This window comes from Pelophylax lessonae (genome assembly GCF_965119305.1).
Source record: "Pelophylax lessonae genome assembly, chromosome: 2".
Taxonomy (NCBI): domain Eukaryota; kingdom Metazoa; phylum Chordata; class Amphibia; order Anura; family Ranidae; genus Pelophylax; species Pelophylax lessonae.
Genome location: NC_138769.1, coordinates 538,977,277 through 538,995,411, shown reverse-complemented (window position 1 = coordinate 538,995,411; position 18,135 = coordinate 538,977,277). Strand labels below are relative to the sequence as shown.

Sequence of the window (18,135 nt, the reverse complement as noted above, 5' to 3'; positions counted from 1 at the left end):
AGGTTTTCATCAGTTTTTACATCCACTACCAATGCAAAAACGGATGAAAAACTGACCATTTGTCAGTTTACATCCTTTTCGTCCGATCCGTTTATTTTTAACGGAAGAAAAATAGAGCTTTGATCAGTTTAAATAAAACGGATGAGGACGGATGCGGAATATAAACTGATGATCATCCATTTTTCCATAGAGATGCATTGATGTCCGTTTTTCATCCATCAACGGACAGCATGTGTGAAAGGGGCCTAATGGTAATCTATTGCCATATGGAGCCTAGTTACTGGCAAAATAGGTCTACAGCTGGCTACACAAAGAGAATATTTGAACAATAAATATAACATCCACAATTCCCGCTGGAATTATACACAGTAGGAGCTGATCCGTGGGTACTGCGGACTCGATGTCCACCGCCCCCCACGATCATTAGGCAGAGAGCCAGAACGATGATCTGCCTATGTAAACAAGGCAGAGAGCCAGAACGGCGATCTGCCTATGTAAACAAGGCAGAGAGCCAGAACGGCGATCTGCCTATGTATACAAGGCAGCTCGCCGTTCTGTCAGTAGGGAAGGCATTAATCTTGTGTTCCTGCAAAGCAGGAACATGGATCAATGCCTTCCCACAGTAAAAAGGACCTCCCCCACAGTACACCAGCACTGGCTAGGCACACAGAAAACCCCTGTTAACCCCTTCCCAGCCAGTGTCATAAGTACAATGACTGTACATATTTGTTATATTATTTTTACATTAATCAATGCATTAATGTTACTGATCCCCAAAATAAAGTGTCTGATTTGTCTGCCACAATATTGTAGTCCCACTATAAGTTGCTGATTGCCACCATTAGTAAAAAAAAATTAAAAAATTCCATAAAAATAGCCCATTTTTTTTTTTTTTTTTTAGACACTATAACTTTTGCGTAAACCAATCAATACACGCTCATTGGGATATTTTTAAACAAAATTATGTAGCAGAATACATGTTGGCCTAAATTGATGAAGAAATTTGATTTTTTTTTTAATTTTTAAAATTGGATATATTTAATAGCAGAACGTAAAAACTGTTGTTTTTTCAAAACTGTCAGGCTTTTTTTGTTTATAAAGCCCAAAAAAGAAAAAAATGCAGAAGTGATCAAATACCGCCAAAAGAAAGCTCTTTTTGGGAGGGGGTAAAAAAGGACACAAAATTTGGGTACAGCGTCGCACAACCACGCAATTGTCAGTTACAGTAACACAGTGCCTTATGGCAAAAAAATGGTGTGGTCATGAAGGGGGGGTAAATCTTCCGGAGGTCAAGTGGTTAAAAGGAAGCTTCTGATCATTTAACATGCACATCTATTATTTAGTGTGGGATGGTAGATGGAAGTAGAAGATGGCAGTGGCTGAAGGTGCTGGCTAATCTGAATTCCTCTCTTAACCACTTGCCGACCGCCGCACGCCGATCTACGTCGGCGGTCAGCCCCTCACAGGCAAAGTGACGTAGGGCTACGTCACTAGCTTGTGAGGGTCTAGGGAGCGAGCGCGCGCCGCCGGAGGTGCGCTCCCGCGTGGTCACGGACCCCCCCGCGCGTGTGACCGGCGGACCCGATGTCCGCCGGCCACTCTGCGATCGGCGGGGGTAGGGAGAAAGTCAGGCAGCTTGTGTAAACAAGCTGCCTGTCATTCTCCCCTCTGTATGAGAGCTGATCATATGGATCTACTATGTAGATCCGTTGATCACTCTGCATACAGCTGAAGCCACAGCCAATCACAGTAAGAATCACGCCCCTAGGGACACACACAGCCCCTCCCTCTCAAATAAAGTTAACCCCTTCACTACCAGTGTATTTTTACAGTAACAGTGCATATATATAGCACTGATTACTGTAGAAATGTCACTGGTAACCCCAAAAGTGTCAAAAATGTCAGTCAAGGGTCCGATCTGTCCGCCCCAATGTCGCAGTACCGCAAAAAAAAAAAAAAAAATCGCAGATCGCCGCCATTACGCGTTAAAAAAAAAAAACACCAAAAATGACAAAAATCTTTCCCTTTGTTAGTAAACGCAATAACTTTTGCGCAAACCAATCAAAATACGCTTTTTGCGATTTTTTTTACCAAACATAGGTAGAATAAAACAAATTGGCCAAAAATGTTAAAAAATTTTGATTTTTACATTTTTTTTGGGGGTAATTTCATATAAAAAAAAGGGAAAAATATTGCTATTTTTGCAAAATTGACGCTCTTTTTGTTTATAGCACGTGATCAAAAAAAAAAAAAAAAAAAAAAAAAAAAAAAAAAATCGCACAGGTGATCAAATACCGCCAAAAGAAAGCTCTGTTTGTGGGAAAAAAAGGACGCCAAATTCGTTTAGGTACAGCATTGCACGACCGTGCAATTGTCCGTTAAAGTCACGCAGTGCCGAATCGCAAAATAGCCCCTGGTCGTTTAGCAGCCAAATCCTCCGGGGCTTAAGTGGTTAAGTAAGCATGGATGAACAGAAAAATCACACACTTTTTTTTAAACCTAATGGAATGGTAGTGATACTGGTGTGCTTACATAAATGAAAGAAATGATTGTGCTGAAGTCATTCTGCAACAATAACAACACATTAAATGACCTAATCTTTTTAAAGGAATTGTAAAGGCAGAAGGTTTTTATTAATCTTCATGCATTCTATGCATGAAGATAAAAAGCCTTCTGTGTGCAGACGCCCCCCAAATACTTACCTGAGGTCCCTCTCTGTCCACGAGTGTCTTAGCAGGCTGAGAATCTCCTCCCTGATTGGCTGAGACACAGCAGCGGTGCCATTGGTTCCCGCTGCAGGCAATCCAACACAGCTAGCCAATCAGGGAAGAAAGGGGGTGGGGCCAGATTGGGGTTCCGTGTCTGAATGGACACAGGGAGCTGTGACTCAGCTTGGGTGCCCCCATAGCAAGGTGCCTGCTGTGGTGGCACTGAACAGGAAGGAGGGGCCAGGATCACAGAAGAGGGACCCAAGAAGAGGAGGATCTGGGCTGCTCTGTGCAAATCCACTGCAACAGAGCAGGTAAGTATAACATGTTTTTTTTATGAAAGTTTTATTAAAGTTTATTTATTAAAGTTATTATTTATTAAAGTTTTTTCACGTTGGTGCTTTTAAGTGACTCCACTAACCTTATGGTTTCTAAAGTGGCACCAGCATGTTTCTATTGACTTCCTACTATGAAGCTGGTGCTTGTTCCAGTCTCCTCTTGCTGCCCATGACACACGATTGGCCATCAATCTCATCAACCAATCATACCTTTACTGACTGCCTTGGGTTTTGCGGTTTCTGAAAAGCTCTCAAAGCCAATTAAAGTTTAAAAAGGTACCTCTGTTTGCCTGAACCAACATGCTGTGGTCAGTGTAAGAAACATATAAACCACATTCTCCATTTATTGTTTTTTAAAAAAACTGTGCCACCTCTCACCTCTTCAGGCTTGTCCTCATTCTCCTGGAATCCTTCTGGTGCCTCCCACTGAGTCTCTAGCATACAAAGAAAAAAAAAAAAAAATTCTTTCATAAATCTGAACATGGGTGTAACATGTAGTGTGTTATTGTAGCACCGGCCCCTGCATCCCTGTTGTGACAGCGAGCAGGGGGAATCTTCTACCCCTGCTCACTGTCACAATAAAAAGGAAAAGTGCAAGGGCTTCTTCCACCCAGCCGCGTTATTCATTAACAGAGTTCTGTGAATGTGAAAACTACAAGTACCAACAGCCTTTAAAGCTGTTGGCTTGTAGTTCTCAATGCTTTTGAGCTTCCTGGTAGTCCACTGATTCTTCCTGTCAGTGTGAAACTGCCTGCCCCTACTATGTACAGGCAGACAGCTTACACTGACAGTCTGTAGGAGTCCTGCATGGCATCCGCAATCTAGTGATTGCAGGTGCAATGCTTTCCAGGCTCCTACAAAAAAAAAAAAAAAAAAAAAGTAAATGCACAAGTGCATTTATTTAATTATTCATTTATTTATTTTTTTAAGCAAACTTATCCTTTAAGTTTCACAAGGTTAAATCTATATAGTAAAATATGCAGTACCTCCAGTCAATGAATTGTAGTAGTATGGGTATCCTTCTGAAGAGAATGCCTTTGTCCATTTTTTTTTAGCATGGTGTTTTTCTAGAGCTGCTATTTCTTTCCTTTTTTGTTCATCACGTGCTCTTCTCTCCTCAATTGTTGGGCCTACAGGAGCTATAGGAGCTAGATAAAAATGTCAGTTATTACTTTTATGTTTTACACATAATAATGAAGAAAAAAAAAAAAAAACACAACACAATCACACCGCTGTCATAATGTTTAATATACGACTACAAAAACACATTTTTAACCACTTAAGCCCCGGAGGATTTGGCTGCTAAAGGACCAGGGTTTTTTTTGCGATTTTTACTACGTGACTTTAACGGACAATTGCGCGGTCGTGCGACGCTGTACCTAAACGAATTTGACGTCCTTTTTTTCCCACAAACAGAGCTTTCTTTTGGTGGTATTTGATCACCTGTGCGATTTTTTGATCACGCGCTATAAACAAAAAAAAGAGCGTAAATTTTGCAAAAATAACAATATTTTTCACATTTTTCTATATGAAATTCCCCCCAAAAAAATGTAAAAATCAAAATTTTTTAACATTTTTCGGCCAATTTGTTTTATGCTACCTAAGTTTGGTATAAAAAAAAAAAAAAAAAAAAAAAAAAAAAAAAAAAAAAAATCGCAAAAAGCGTATTTTGATTGGTTTGCGCAAAAGTTATCGCGTTTACTAACAAAGGGAAAGATTTTTGTCATTTTTGGTGTTTTTTTTTAACGCGTAATGGCGGCGATCTGCGATTTTTTTTTCGGTACTGCGACATTGCGGCGGACAGATCGGACCCTTGACTGACATTTTTGACACTTTTGGGGATACCAGTGACATTACTGCAGTAATCAGTGCTATACATATGCACTGTTACTGCAAAAACTACACTGGCAGGGAAGGGGTTAACTTTATTGGACAGGGAGGGGTTAAGTGTGTCCTAGGGGCGTGATTCTAACTGTGCAGGGACATTGCTATTGGTGTAAAAGCAAAGATCAACAGTTCTACATAGTAGAACGGTCAGATCTTCACTTTTACACAGGGAGAACTGACAGGCAGCTTGTTTACACAAGCCGCTCTGTCTTTCTCCCTTCACAGGAGCGATCGTAGTGTGACTGGCGGACATCGAGTCCGCCGGTCACACGCACTGACTTGTCTGTGAACGAGCCGCGGCGGGCGCGCGCCCGCCCGCAATAGGCTCGCAAGTCAGTGACAGGCGAGTGACGTATCGATACGTCACTCTGCCTGGCCGGGGCTGACCGCCGCAGTATATAGTCGTGCGGCGGTCGGCAACCGGTTAAAACAATTTGTTAATCAACACCTTTTTAAATGTTCCCCTAATTGTAAGTAGTACAATGAACTCTACACAAATGAAAAATAACATGAAAGACCACAAAATACAGCAAGGGTCTGTTTCCAGCAGCCGCTGGCGTGTGGTAAGAAAGCTGCAGATCTGATGCACTGATACCAGCGCACCACACAGCAATCTTTTTGTTTTTTTCTGGAACTTCATTTATGTCACAAAGTAACTTTTACTCAGTTTTATCAGCCACAGAGTGGTGCTATGGGGTGGATTTTTTTCTTCAGTACACACCACCCCATCTCAAGTGTGTGAAAAGAGGTGACTAAACAAGATAAGTTGCCTTGTCTTGTATTGGGAATGTGCTGGGCAAGGCTGCCTACTGGTCGTAGAGCACTTAAGTGTGAATGGGCCTTGAATGAAAAGAAAATTCCTTTAGGGAGAATATAAGCTTAATGTACAAAGTGTATACAAAGATGCTGTACATGGCTTTCAATTACATTTAAAGCGGAGTTCCGGCCTCAGAAAACATTTTTTCGATAAAAATACCCCCGGGACAGTCAGGGCTAGTGCATTTCAGAATGGATAGCCTCTGAACTGTCCCAGGTTGCACTTACCTTGAAAATTTATTGTCCAGCGCTGCCATCCCAGGTGTGGGCAGCTGAAGCCAGGGCGTCCTCTTCTGTCCCAGAATGCCCTGCACCGGCCCTGCTCATCACTTTCGGTGCAGGCACATCATCCCTGCACAGGGAATGACACGCCTGCGCCGGAAGGCGCATTGACTCCTGGGATCGATGACGTTCAGCTCCCAGGAGTCAATGCAAGCAGGAAGAGACAGCGCAGGCTGTGGCCGCAGAGGGAGGAAGTGGAAGGAAAGTAAGCATAATTTCTTCAAAAACTAGGTAAGTAAATGGAAAAAAAAAAAAAAAAAAAAAAAAAAAAAAAATCGGGATTATCCAATTCTTTTTTAGGTGATTTTCAGCAAGTGGATGGGCCAAAGTTGTTTTTGAGGCCGAAACTCCGCTTTAAACATTACCTGGATGAAATTGAATATGAGAATGTACTGTGTGTCAAACAATTGCCATTCTTTTTTTCCATAAAATAGAAAATTCATCTTTTTTTGCACCCCAGTGCTGCTGATCACCTAGAGGCTGTTTCAGCTACTTTCTGTGCATCTTTGCTAAAGATTGATTTCCTCCTAGTAACAATGGTGGTTCATGCCTGAACAATGTGCGTCAGCACAGCCTTCAGGAAATTTCCATCGGAGATTGCTTTAATCTCCGATGGAAATTTCTGAAGGCTGTGCTGACACACAGTCAGCACTATGACCCAGTGGGGCCAGGTTGCTGCATGTGTGTCAGAGAAACAGTCTGGCACTCCAAGTACTACCTGGGCAGGGATTTTTTACCCTTGCTCCAGCACTTTACTGATAAAAAAAAAAAGATTAACCTCCCTGGCAGTCTGATTATGTCAGGATTTCTGTGCTAAAAGCGGTACATTGTTTTGCATGGAAATCTGTTTAATATTTTAAAACTCACTTTCCCCTGCGATCCCCTGCCGTCCTCCAGCCATCCTCCCAGCCGATTTTGGCACCTGTCTTTCGGTTCCCTTCCCTGCGAGTGTTGCGACGCAGGGGGTGAAACCGGCGGCAATTTCAAAAATGTAAATACACTAAATGACATGATACAAAGCTGTGATCCTAACGGATTACACTGTATCACGCCATTTCAGCACAGGATTTCACCTGGTGACTTTTCCAGTGCCCTGCCTGTGCTTTTCCAGTACTTTGAGCCTGGAAAATTGAGAACAACCATGGCATCCAAAAAACTTTCTTTTTGCGCAAAAGCACTTTTAGGCGAACTGGAAAACAGTGACAGTGAAACGGAGTTACTTGAAGAACTGAGCGATAGCGATTTGTGGGAAAATTCGTCATCAGGTATGGAAAGTGATGACAGCGACGATTCTGATGTCTCTTTCTGGCACATAGCTCCGTTGGAAATTCTGAAGAATCATTTGATATACTTCCCAAATTCCACAAGCTATGTGCCAGAAAGAGACATCAGAATCTTAGCTGACGTCACTTTCCGTACCGGATGACGAATTTTCTCACAAATCGCTATTGCTCAGTTCTTCAAGTAACTCCGTTTCGCTGTCACTGTTTTCCAGTTCGTCTAAAAGCGCTTTTGCGCAAAAAAAAAAAAAAAACGCTTTTTGGACGCCATGGTCGTTCTCTATTTTCCAGGCACAAAGCACTGGAAAAGCACAGGCAGGGCACTGGAAAAGTCACCAGGTGAAATCCTGTGGTGAAATGGCATGATACAGTGCAATCCGTTAGGATCACAGCTTTGTATCATGTCATTTAGTGTACTTACATTTTTGAATTTGCTGCCAGTTCCACCCCCCTGCTTCGCAACACTCACAGGGAAGGGAACCGGAAGGCAAGTGCCGGCATCTGCTGAGCACAGAGCGGGGAGAGAGTGTGAGGACGGCGGGGGATCACAGGGAAGGTGAGTGTGCTTCTGGGGTATTCCCGAGTGTGGCTCAGGGTTACCGCTTTTGGTACTGAAAGTTAACCCGGAGCCACACTCGGGAATACCACCAGGGAGGTTTAAGTATTTGCAACCCAAATGCATTTCGGTAATAAATTAAAGCTGAAGTTTAGGTATATTTTTCTTGCACAGTTATATTGGACCAGCTTGGACCAATGTAATCATGTATATCTCATACCTGATCCCTGTTTAAGCTGCAAATCACTCTAGTAGTTGCTGCTTCTACAGCATTAGCAGCTGTCTTCCGGGTCCAGTGCCAAGCGCCAGCTCTCCTGCATATTACCAAGGGGTCGCTCACTCAGCACTGCTGTCATTCAGAGAAAGCCTCATAGCTTTTTCCATTAATACAAGGTGTTCTGTTTGGGCAAAGTGGAGATTGTGGCCTCACCAACTCACATCTCACCTTGTACAATCATAAAATGGCTTGAAGTCATTGAGAAAATACAAGGCTTTCACTGAATGGAGGCAGTACCAAGCAAATAAATGACACCCTGTGGTCCATGGGCTGGGAAGCAGCAGCTCAACATAGAACCCTGAAAATCGAGTTGACAGTGAAGGGCAGCTTTCACAGTATTCCCTCAGGTATAAGATATGCATACTTACATTGACCCAAGATGAGGTTACTATACAAAAAGGGCAGCCGCTCGGCACTTGACCCAGAAGAATTTAGTAGTGGCTACTACTACAGTGATTTGCAGCTTACACAGGGATTGGTCAGATATGAGATGTGAAAAACTTACATTGGTCCAAGCTGGACCAATGTATCTATGCAAACAAAAAAAAAAAGAAAAACAGAGTTAGGTACCTGGTAACTCTTTTTCTAAGAAGTCTTCCAGGGCAGCACCTGAGATAGGCTCCTCCCACCTGAAACAGGAAACACATTAGTCCACCATTATAAAAAAAATCTGTCATACCTTCAGCCTCAGTAATATCAAATTACCGAAGGACCCCCTAAATAAAGCCCCTTTTCTAATGTTGTTTAGGGCGGGAACGGATGCCGCCCTGGAAGACTTCTTAGAAAAAGATTTACCAGGTACCAAACTCGGTTTTCTCTAATCGTCTTCCAGGGCAGCACCTGAGAGGATGTCTCAAGCAATACTTACTAGGGAGGAGAAAAATACTGGGAGCACCTTGCGATCAAATATCTGGTCTTGGCTGGACAGCTGGTCGATACGGTAATGCCTTGTAAATGTACTGAAACTCGACCATGCCGCTGCCCTGCAGATCTGCTCTGGTGTTGCCCCGGGTCTTTCTGCGCTTGATGATGTTCAAGCTCTGGTTGAGTGGGCTGTGATTACACTCGGTTGAGTGAGGTTTAGTGCTTAGTAAGCTGTTTGAATAGCAAGCTTTATGCATCTGGCTATCATACTTTTCGAAGCTGACTTCCCTTTGTTCACTCCTGAATGGAGAATGAATAGCGCGGTTGTCTTTCGCCACTTTAGTTCTTTCCAGATAAGATATCAGGATCTTTCTTACATTCAGCTTGTTATAAGTGACTCTTTTCCTACTATCCGTGGAATTTGGAAGGGGGGGGGGGGGCGATAACCACCTGCTGAGTTCTGTGGAAAGTTGAAGAGACTTTCGGTAGGAAAGAAGGGTCTGGTGTGAGTAATTTTATCTGCCAAATTGAAACAGTAAGGTTCTATCATGGATAGAGCCTGAATATCGCTGACTCTTCTTGCTGATACCAAGGCCACCAGGAGTACTGTTTTTAGTGTAAGGTATTTATCCAAACTATCCTCCAGTGGTTCGAAGGGTGCCAGGAGGAATCCCTTGAGTACCGTGGCGAGGTCCCATGTTGGAGTTCTGCTGCACCTCATTGGTGTGGCTTTCCTTAATGAGAGCAGGAATCTTTTTAGGAGTGTGTCTTCGGACAGCCTAATATCTAGGTGGGAAGATAGGGCTGCCACTTGAACCTTCAAAGTGTTATGAGTAAACCATTTGTCCGCTCCTTCCTGCAAAAAATCTTAATTGCCAGAATAGCCCCCTTGACGGGGTTCCTTTTGTTCTTGTACCCGAAGACAAACTTTTTTCTCACTTTCTCATAGATGGCTCTAGTCGCCGGTTTTATGCTGGCTAAAATGGTGACAATCACCCTGTTAGACAGATCTTTATTCTTCAACCTCATCCTTTCAGGCACCAGGCTGAATACTTCATGACCTTGTGGCTCGGGTGGCTGATTCCCCATTGCGACAGGAAGTTTGGTATGCCTAGAAGCATTCGATGAGACTGTACGCCGATGTTCCCTAAGTGACCGAAGCAAGATCCCCTCTGGCACGCACCTGCATGGGATCTCAGCGATAGTAGCGGTTTTACTCTGTCCACGCTCTGCCCCTGCAAGCAAGATATGCTTTTTTGCAGATTGGCATTTTGTTCGCCTGCTGATTTGCAGAATAGCAGCTCGTCTGCACCTGGCCCTAGCCCTATGACTAGCTGTCTTAGGTGTTATAGGGCTTTGGACCGTAGCTGTGAGCAGATCCTGGGTACTGACGAGATGGCAGAGCTTTGTATGGATGATGTGGAGGGGAAGCCGGCCTTAGCACCACAAATCTTAGGCATCTTAGATAGCTTTCCCCTATCAGTACATGTGGATGCGCCTCCTGCTGATCCACTGTGGCTAGGAGATGCTCAGGTTCTTGGTCATGGGGCGACAGGAAAGCCCTATTAAGTAGCCAACCGCTACCGGGCCAGGGAGAAACTACATTTTCCCTGATTTCCTCTACTGGCAGGCAAGGAGCCCCCCCCCCTCACCGCCCAGGGACCGTCATTGTTTTTTGTTGTTAGTAACGGACGGCTTGAGGATAAACTCCTCTTTGCCAGGTTTGTTTTGTTGTGTCCAGCTTTTTTTTTAAACCCGTCCTACCAAACCCTCTGGATTGGAGAAAGGGTGTTTTCCTCTTACTCTTTTTGGTTTGAGGATATCCCTTGTTTTTGGCTGCGGTTCTGTCCAATACCGTTTCCAGGTCGGGTCCGAACGGTAAATCACCTGTAAAAGGGAATGCTGTATTATCTGTTTTTGGAGGTTATGTCTCCTTCCCATGACTTCAGCCACAGGCCTCTCCTAGCTGAATTGATTAGGCCAGTGGTTCTGGAAGATATCCTTACGGATTCTGCTGATGCATCCGCCAGGAAGGCTGCCGCTCTGGTTAGAGTGGGAATGGTTTTTACCAGTTCCTCTCTTGGGGTGTCTCCCTCTAGCAGTTCTTGCAGCTGTGTCAGCAAGACCAATAGGGTCCTGGCCGTGCAGGTGGAGGCTATGGTTGGATTTAAATTTGCAGCTGCGGCTTCCCAGGCTCTTCTTAGAAGTGCCTCTAGCTTTTTGTCCATCGGATCACTGAGAGTTCCGGAGTCGTCAAAAGCTAAGCCAGCTTTGTTAGCGATTCTGGCGAGTGAGGCATCTACCTTGGGGCATTTAGCCCTGGGTTTAGTATCCTCCTCTGAACGGATACCTGCGTTTAATTGCAGCTGGGGTAAAGAGCTTCATTTCCTGTTCTATCCATCCTTCTTAAACCAAGTTTTTATAGGGACTCATGTACTGGAAATGTTCTAGGTTTTTTTTTTTTGCTCTTCGATACCCAGTGTATCTGTAATGGCTCTCAGTAAATTATCCGTGTCTTCCGAGGGAAAAAGTTTACCCTCTGATGCTGGGTCCTCATTATCTGAACCCGAGCAACGACCCCCTTCGTGATCTGATTCCAAGCTATCTACATCAGATCCTAGCTCCACCTGATCCACCTCATCCCTGCTGCATGAGGGGGTGGGTGACGTGCTGGTAGATGGCGTGCTGACCTGGTTGGATCTTGCAGAATCCTCCAGTTTTTCTAAGGCTGTGCGAAGGGGACCAATTGTGCTTTTAATCTCCTTTTTGAAAGAATTAAGCATATCTTTGAGGAACCCCTGTGACTCTTTGGCCACCATTTTATCAATGTATTTCTGACATAGGGGTTTTCTCCATTCTGGAGGAAACTTGTGACCGCAAAAGATGCATGCCTTGCTACTGGTCTTTGCATTCTTCAAGGATGCAGTGAGGCAGGCAGTTGCCATACACAACAAAGAAAAAGCAGTTTGTTGGTGAAGTAAAGACCGAGGGAACTCCAGAGTGCTCTGGCTTACCTTGGAGCTGTCCTGTCCAGCAGGATCCTCAATGCAGGGTGGGGAGGCGTCTGACATGGTCAGTCTCAGAAAGGGAACCACAACATAGGGGCCTTTAACTGCTTCCTGCCCAGCTCCAGCCCCGCCCCCATACTGGTTGGTGGACATTCCTGTATTGACCCATCCTGGTGCCTATGGTCAGCCTTCCCATGTCGAAGAAAGGGAACCCCGTATGTTCCGTCAGTTTCCAAGTGCAAGTTTCATGTTTGAGAACCGTGCTGCGGCTTCTTAGGCTGCTTGGAAATTACGTCAGCGCCAGCGACCACCTTGCCCTCTTCCAAGATGGTAATGAGTAAGCGACACATTCAGTCGTGAAACGCGTCTACCGTTTTTGTCCTGCACTCACAGTGTGTACCTGTATTTGCCATTTGATTGATGTGGAATAAAGACACTCCTTTTTCTGAATTTCATCGGAAGTGCGGTCATTCCTTTTTGCTTGATGTAATCCTGGATTGCGGATCCGACCAGCACCTGATCCCAGTCTCACCTGGAGCGGTCTCCCCAGCTTGGACTCTGCCTCTTCCAAGATGGCCACAGACTGGAAGCACGTCAGCAGCAACGACGCGATGTTCCGGCCCCGTCGCCATCTTGCTCCTCCACAGTGAAGAGTTTCAGGATGCCAAGGCGGCCGGCCTGGGAAGGCCCCCGAGGGATGGGGGGGGTGCGGGCAGGCGGCTGCTCTCACTCACCTGCACCTATGAGCAGGGACCCCCTCCACACAAAACCGTCCCGAGGGATCGCTGAGGCCAGGCAGACCGGCCTGAAAGAACTTGGGCATAACCAGGTATGGTCTTGGGGGGGGGGGGTTGGGGATACCACTGGCATCCTGGTTGCATACCTCTCAGTAGGGCGAAACCTGCTCATCCCGGTGTGCTACCCCTGACCCACACTGCCCAAGGCTCAATGAGCTGGATGTGATGCTGGTCAGGGAGCCTCCTGCAAATAGCACAGAGACAGAAAAATAAACTGTTGCAGCTATTGTGGGTCCAGAGGAAACACAATCAAACTGAGGCTGAAGGTAGGACTGACTTTTTTATAATGGTAGACTAATATGTTTCCTGTTTCAGGTGGGAGGAGCCTATCTCAGGTGCTGCCCTGGAAGAGGATTAGAGAAATCATACCTAAAATGTCAGCTTTAAAGAAGTAAACCCCCCTATCGTTTCCAGCCAAGGAAGCTGCCATCTTAGTCTCTGTTTATCTTCAACTGACATGATGCTGCACATGTGATCCGTTATGACACCAGCCATTGGATGGTTTGACAGTTTGGCTGAGAGCACAACTAATGGGAGTATTACAATTCTTAAATGGATGGGTTTACTTCCACTTTAAGAGGGTTCATTTGCGTTTTAAGGGACCTTGTGGAAACCATTGTCACCATGGGAGCAGTACATCCTGTCAATTTTCTGGATATCCTGTAAAATCATTACATTTATAGTACCTGGTTTTGTGCCCTCGAGCCTCTTCAGATCTTCTTCATATGCCTTTAATGCTGCTTCTTCCATGGCAGCAAATTCCTTGGACATCTTTGCCTCTTCCTTGGCTTTGGCCATACTTTTTTGTTTAATCTGAAAGAGAACAGTTAACCTATATAAGTGTACTCAGAATGCCTTCTATGTACAGCAATACCAAACAGAACCACAACTAAGACCTGCACAACCCTGCAAATTGCTGAAACCGGCCCAAATGATATAGTAAGTGCAGTACGATCACATCAGATGGACAGATTTGTTTTCTGATGTGTATGGCCATACTTTACATATAGATTGTAATCCCCAATCTGGCCACCAGAAGCTACAATTATTAAGTTTACTTAAAATATATAAAATGTAGTTTACGTTTTATGTCCCCCTGTTAGAATACATTGTACTGCAGTCAAGCACTTTACCTCACTGATTTTCTTGATGACATTTTCTTTGTGGTTTTTTCCCCGCTCATGGAACTCAACACTCTAAAAAGAAAAAAGGAGTAGTAAGGGGAGTAAAAATAAAAGTACTATAAAAAAAATTTATGAAAAAAAAAAAAAAAAAAAGTTTCTCCAACATTTCCACTTTCATAATATTTTTACAAACAAGACCTATTTTCTCACAAGACAACCCAACACACATCAATATATAGCCAGGGTAATTATTATGAAGAGTTAGGCTCGGTTCACACTACGGCGATCCGACTTAGGGGACGACCTGTGAAGTCGCGTGCACCGCGACTTCGGCGTGACTTGCAGAGACTTCATATAATGAATGTCTATGCAAGTCGCTCCAGGTCGCCCCGAAGTAGTACAGGACCCTTTTTCTAAGTCGGAGCGACTTGTGTCGCTTCTATTAGAATGGCTCCTGTAGCAGTCAGTGGACCGCGACAGTGCGTGACTTGTCAGGCTGACCAAGTCGCCTGACAAGTCGTGCTAGTGTGAATGGAGACTTACTTGCCACAGTTGTCAAAAAAATGTTTATTTTTTAACAAACAACAAGGTGGATGTCTTTTTCTGGAGTGCTGCTTATAGACATCACTACAGAAATATCCCTGGGGGGGAAAATGCACCCATTAATAGCAGTAAACCACAATGTCCAAGGTCAGCCCAATTCAAAGACACTATGTACAGAGCCGATCCAAATGGCTCTGTACCAAATGATTGTTATGATGACAGAATGGTGCTTACATCTGTGAGACCTCCGCTTCCTCTTAAAACAGAAAAGTGAAAGGTCTTGAACCCTTTCACCTCCCCCTCCTACATCTAATGTCCAAGGTCAGCCCAATTCAGAGACACTATGTACAGAGCAGATCCAAATGGCTCTGTACCAAATGATTGTTATGATGACAGAATGGTGCTTACATCTGTGAGACCTCCCCTTCCTCTTAAAACAGAAAAGTGAAAGGTTTTGAACCCTTTCACCTCCCCCTGTACATCTAATCTACATCCAGTGTCTATTTAACTGTATATTAACCCCTTTCATTTCCCCTACTGGGCACATCTGAACATTAACCCCTTCATCTCCAGCCTTCAACTGTATGTGACCTGTAATAACCCTTTCACCTACTTCTTTCTTAGAAATGAAGAAACCCTCACGTTTCTTCATTTCCAAAAGATTATGGTTATTAAATATCACCAAAATAAAGTTCGATCTCTGTCTAAAAATGATAAAATGGGTACAATGTTGATGATGCAGAAATTTTCAGCCAAATTATCAGATCACTTAAAATTGAAAATAGAAACTGGTAATGAAGGGGATTTACAGGATAGTACTAAAGTGAATACTACTAACAATAAATGTAAGCATACCGGCTTATTGTCAGCAATCCAACACTTGCAATACATGCAAAATTTCTTAGGCTGAGATTTCCAGTAGTCAGCCCTGCAAAAGAAGCACTGCATGTTAAAGCAGACCTATGGGCAAAATACAAAAGGACATACTGTATGTGAAGCAGTTTGTCACAAGCATTAACACTGCAGTCTCCCCTGTAATACAGCTTTAATACCCGTTAATCTGGTCAGTAGAGCCATTTTGTTTTCTTCCCCTTTACAAAGCGCATACATTATTTATGCTTAGGATTAACCTAAAAAAGGATCACTTTTACAAATTTACAGCCCTATGTCAGCCAAACTTAACATGGAAAAATAAAAACCTATAAGCAGAGATGTATAGTAACTAAGTAGAACTACTTCACTACTGTACTTAAGTACCGAAAGGCAGTATCTGTACTTTCCTAGAGTAGAATTTTTTTCTCCTACTTCCACTTTTACTTCACTACATTTTTTCGATGATTTCAATACTTCTACTCCGATATTTCTTTTTGTGCTGCATAGTTACTCGTTACAATTATAAAAATGACCACTGCCAGAACAGTAGATGGCAGGTTTCATGAAGCTCAAAACATGTGTATTATCAGCGCATGCGAAAATCAATGCTACTGTATGTATAAATAAAAGCTGCATTTGAAATAATAAAAAACAATATGATGTTCAAACTTTTGACTTCTTTCTTTAATAACTACATAACACAGTACTTGTACTTTTACTTTTAGTACTTGAGTAGCAATTTTTTTTTCAAAACTACTGGTACTTTTACTTTCAGTACTTGAGTAGCAAAATTTTTAAAAAAACTACTTGCAATACTTAAGTACAAAAAATGGTGAATACTTTAGTACTTCTACTTAAGTCACTTTTTGATCGAGCACTTCCACTTCTACTCAAGTATGGGTTTCGAGTACTTTATACAACTCTGCCTATAAGACATTTTTTACTGCGAATACTCCATATGGGGTTACTGTGTATATCAGACACACATGAGCCCTTTATATACATACATACATACACTATTATACTATAAACTTATATATATATATATATATATATATATATATATAGTTTATAGTATAATTATATCATTAACACATATTACATCAGATACAGAGAGTGATTGGTGTATCTGATGTTGAAAAGTCAGCACTGTTATATTGTTTTGCACAAACACTTTAAATACATTTTATTTAACATTATTAGTAAGCACTGCAATTGAGGTAAAGATGGTGGGGGAGTATTAAATTTTTGCACATTTTGCTGTGATTAGCTAGCGCTGCTGACCGCACTAAGTACATCTTTATTGCGGTAGTAAACTCAATCAGATGTGTTGCATGCAAATGTGCAGACAAAGAACTTGCAGATAGGAAGATATGGCAGAGTGAGCAGACAGATGACCTCTTTAGTCCGCTACTACTCCTTCATTGTCCGAACACCTGGCTGGGGGTAGCAAGAGAAAACTACTGCAGATTTTCTACAGTTTATAACGAAGAGAAAGTGTATTAGACCCCGTTTCCACTAGTGCGACTTGTTGTGCATCTTGACACATGCCAAGTCGCATGACAAGTCAAAACCTATTAATTTCAATGGCACCCGTTCCCATCTATGCGACTTAAAGTTGCAGCGACTTTGAAAAGGTGCCTGCACTACTTTGATGCGACTTTGAGTCAAAGTGTCAAGTCAGTTCAAAAAAGTTGCATCAAAGTTGCACTGTTAATCACACGACTTTGGCGTCGCACTAGTGGAAACATAGCCTTAATGTGCCTGGCTGTGCTGTGCAACCTCAGGACTGGATGAACAGAAATACAAATACTGTGACTGCTAAAACAGCACCTTTACATGAGTATTCAGTGGCTTTCTTTGAGCTCTGCTTTACATTGCATTTATCTGTAGGAGGGTATAAAACTTTGAGAAAACTTACATGATGGCTTCCTTGTGTCTTTCCTGAAGAAAAAAAATAAAGAAAAGAAAAAAAAGCACTTGTTTATTCAGGCCACATACATATACAGTACATGTCATCAGAGACATCTGGTAAATAAAGGGTTAAGTACACATTGCTGAAATCCTGAAAATCATTCAATTTTCACCAATACTTTATCAGAAATCTACATTGGGGCAATTTTTCACAAAAGAAGAGGAACATGTCTCTCTAGGTTTTATTTCACTGCTCCATTTTATCGTACAGAATACACTCCTAGCTAAAAATAAGCAAATAATCAACCACACACATTACAGAAAGATCTGACGAGCATGCACCATCCAGCTGCTCACAGGCAGTAAACTCAAGTGCTTTCCTAACTTTAACATGAACAGTAGCTGGGCTGTATAGGAGTTGGCTTACCAGCAGGTAACAATTGTAATAGGGACAAGTTTTCTATCCTAGCTGATTAAGGCCCCTTTCTCACTACTGTATGTGTCCATCGGACGGACTCCATTTGCCGATCCCCCGCTGAGCAGGAGTGTGACAGCTGTGTCTCCGCGCTGTGTGCGGAAACACAGCTGTCAGTTCCCCATACATCTCTATGAGGGAATTGGATGGAAACGGACCGCTGGAAAATAGGGTTTCCATCCGTCCAGATTTGACAGATCGGACCGAATGTCAGCGGACATGTCTCCGCTGACATCCGATGCCCCTATAGGGACCATTCAGATCCGCCAAAAAACGGACAGGCGGATCTGAACGGTCCGCCTGTGTGAAAGAGCCCTAAGGCTGGCCATACATAATTTGAATCTCAGCAGGAATCGGCTCGAGATTCCAACCATTAATGGGCAGGCAGAATTT

The 18,135-nt window shown here is 43.2% G+C and overlaps 1 protein-coding gene across 2 annotated transcripts in view; it reads right to left on the bottom strand.

The window, feature by feature from the left end:
- The window catches only part of WBP4 (WW domain binding protein 4), a 29,952-nt gene extending 12,671 nt beyond the window's left edge, over positions 1–17,281 (bottom strand). Inside the window, exons 1-6 of one of the 2 annotated variants that reach the window (XM_082247612.1) lie at positions 17,275–17,281; positions 15,336–15,408; positions 13,947–14,009; positions 13,500–13,626; positions 4,033–4,194; positions 3,425–3,480 (exon numbers count right to left, since the gene is read on the bottom strand). In XM_082247612.1, coding sequence (XP_082103738.1) covers positions 3,425–3,480; positions 4,033–4,194; positions 13,500–13,626; positions 13,947–14,009; positions 15,336–15,408; positions 17,275–17,276 — 483 coding nt within the window. In that variant the 5' untranslated portion in view covers positions 17,277–17,281. Of the gene's footprint in view, positions 1–3,424; positions 3,481–4,032; positions 4,195–13,499; positions 13,627–13,946; positions 14,010–15,335; positions 15,441–17,274 lie in introns of those variants that run through there. The other variant, XM_082247611.1, reaches the window with a different exon arrangement.
- Positions 17,282–18,135: the final 854 nt, after the last annotated feature.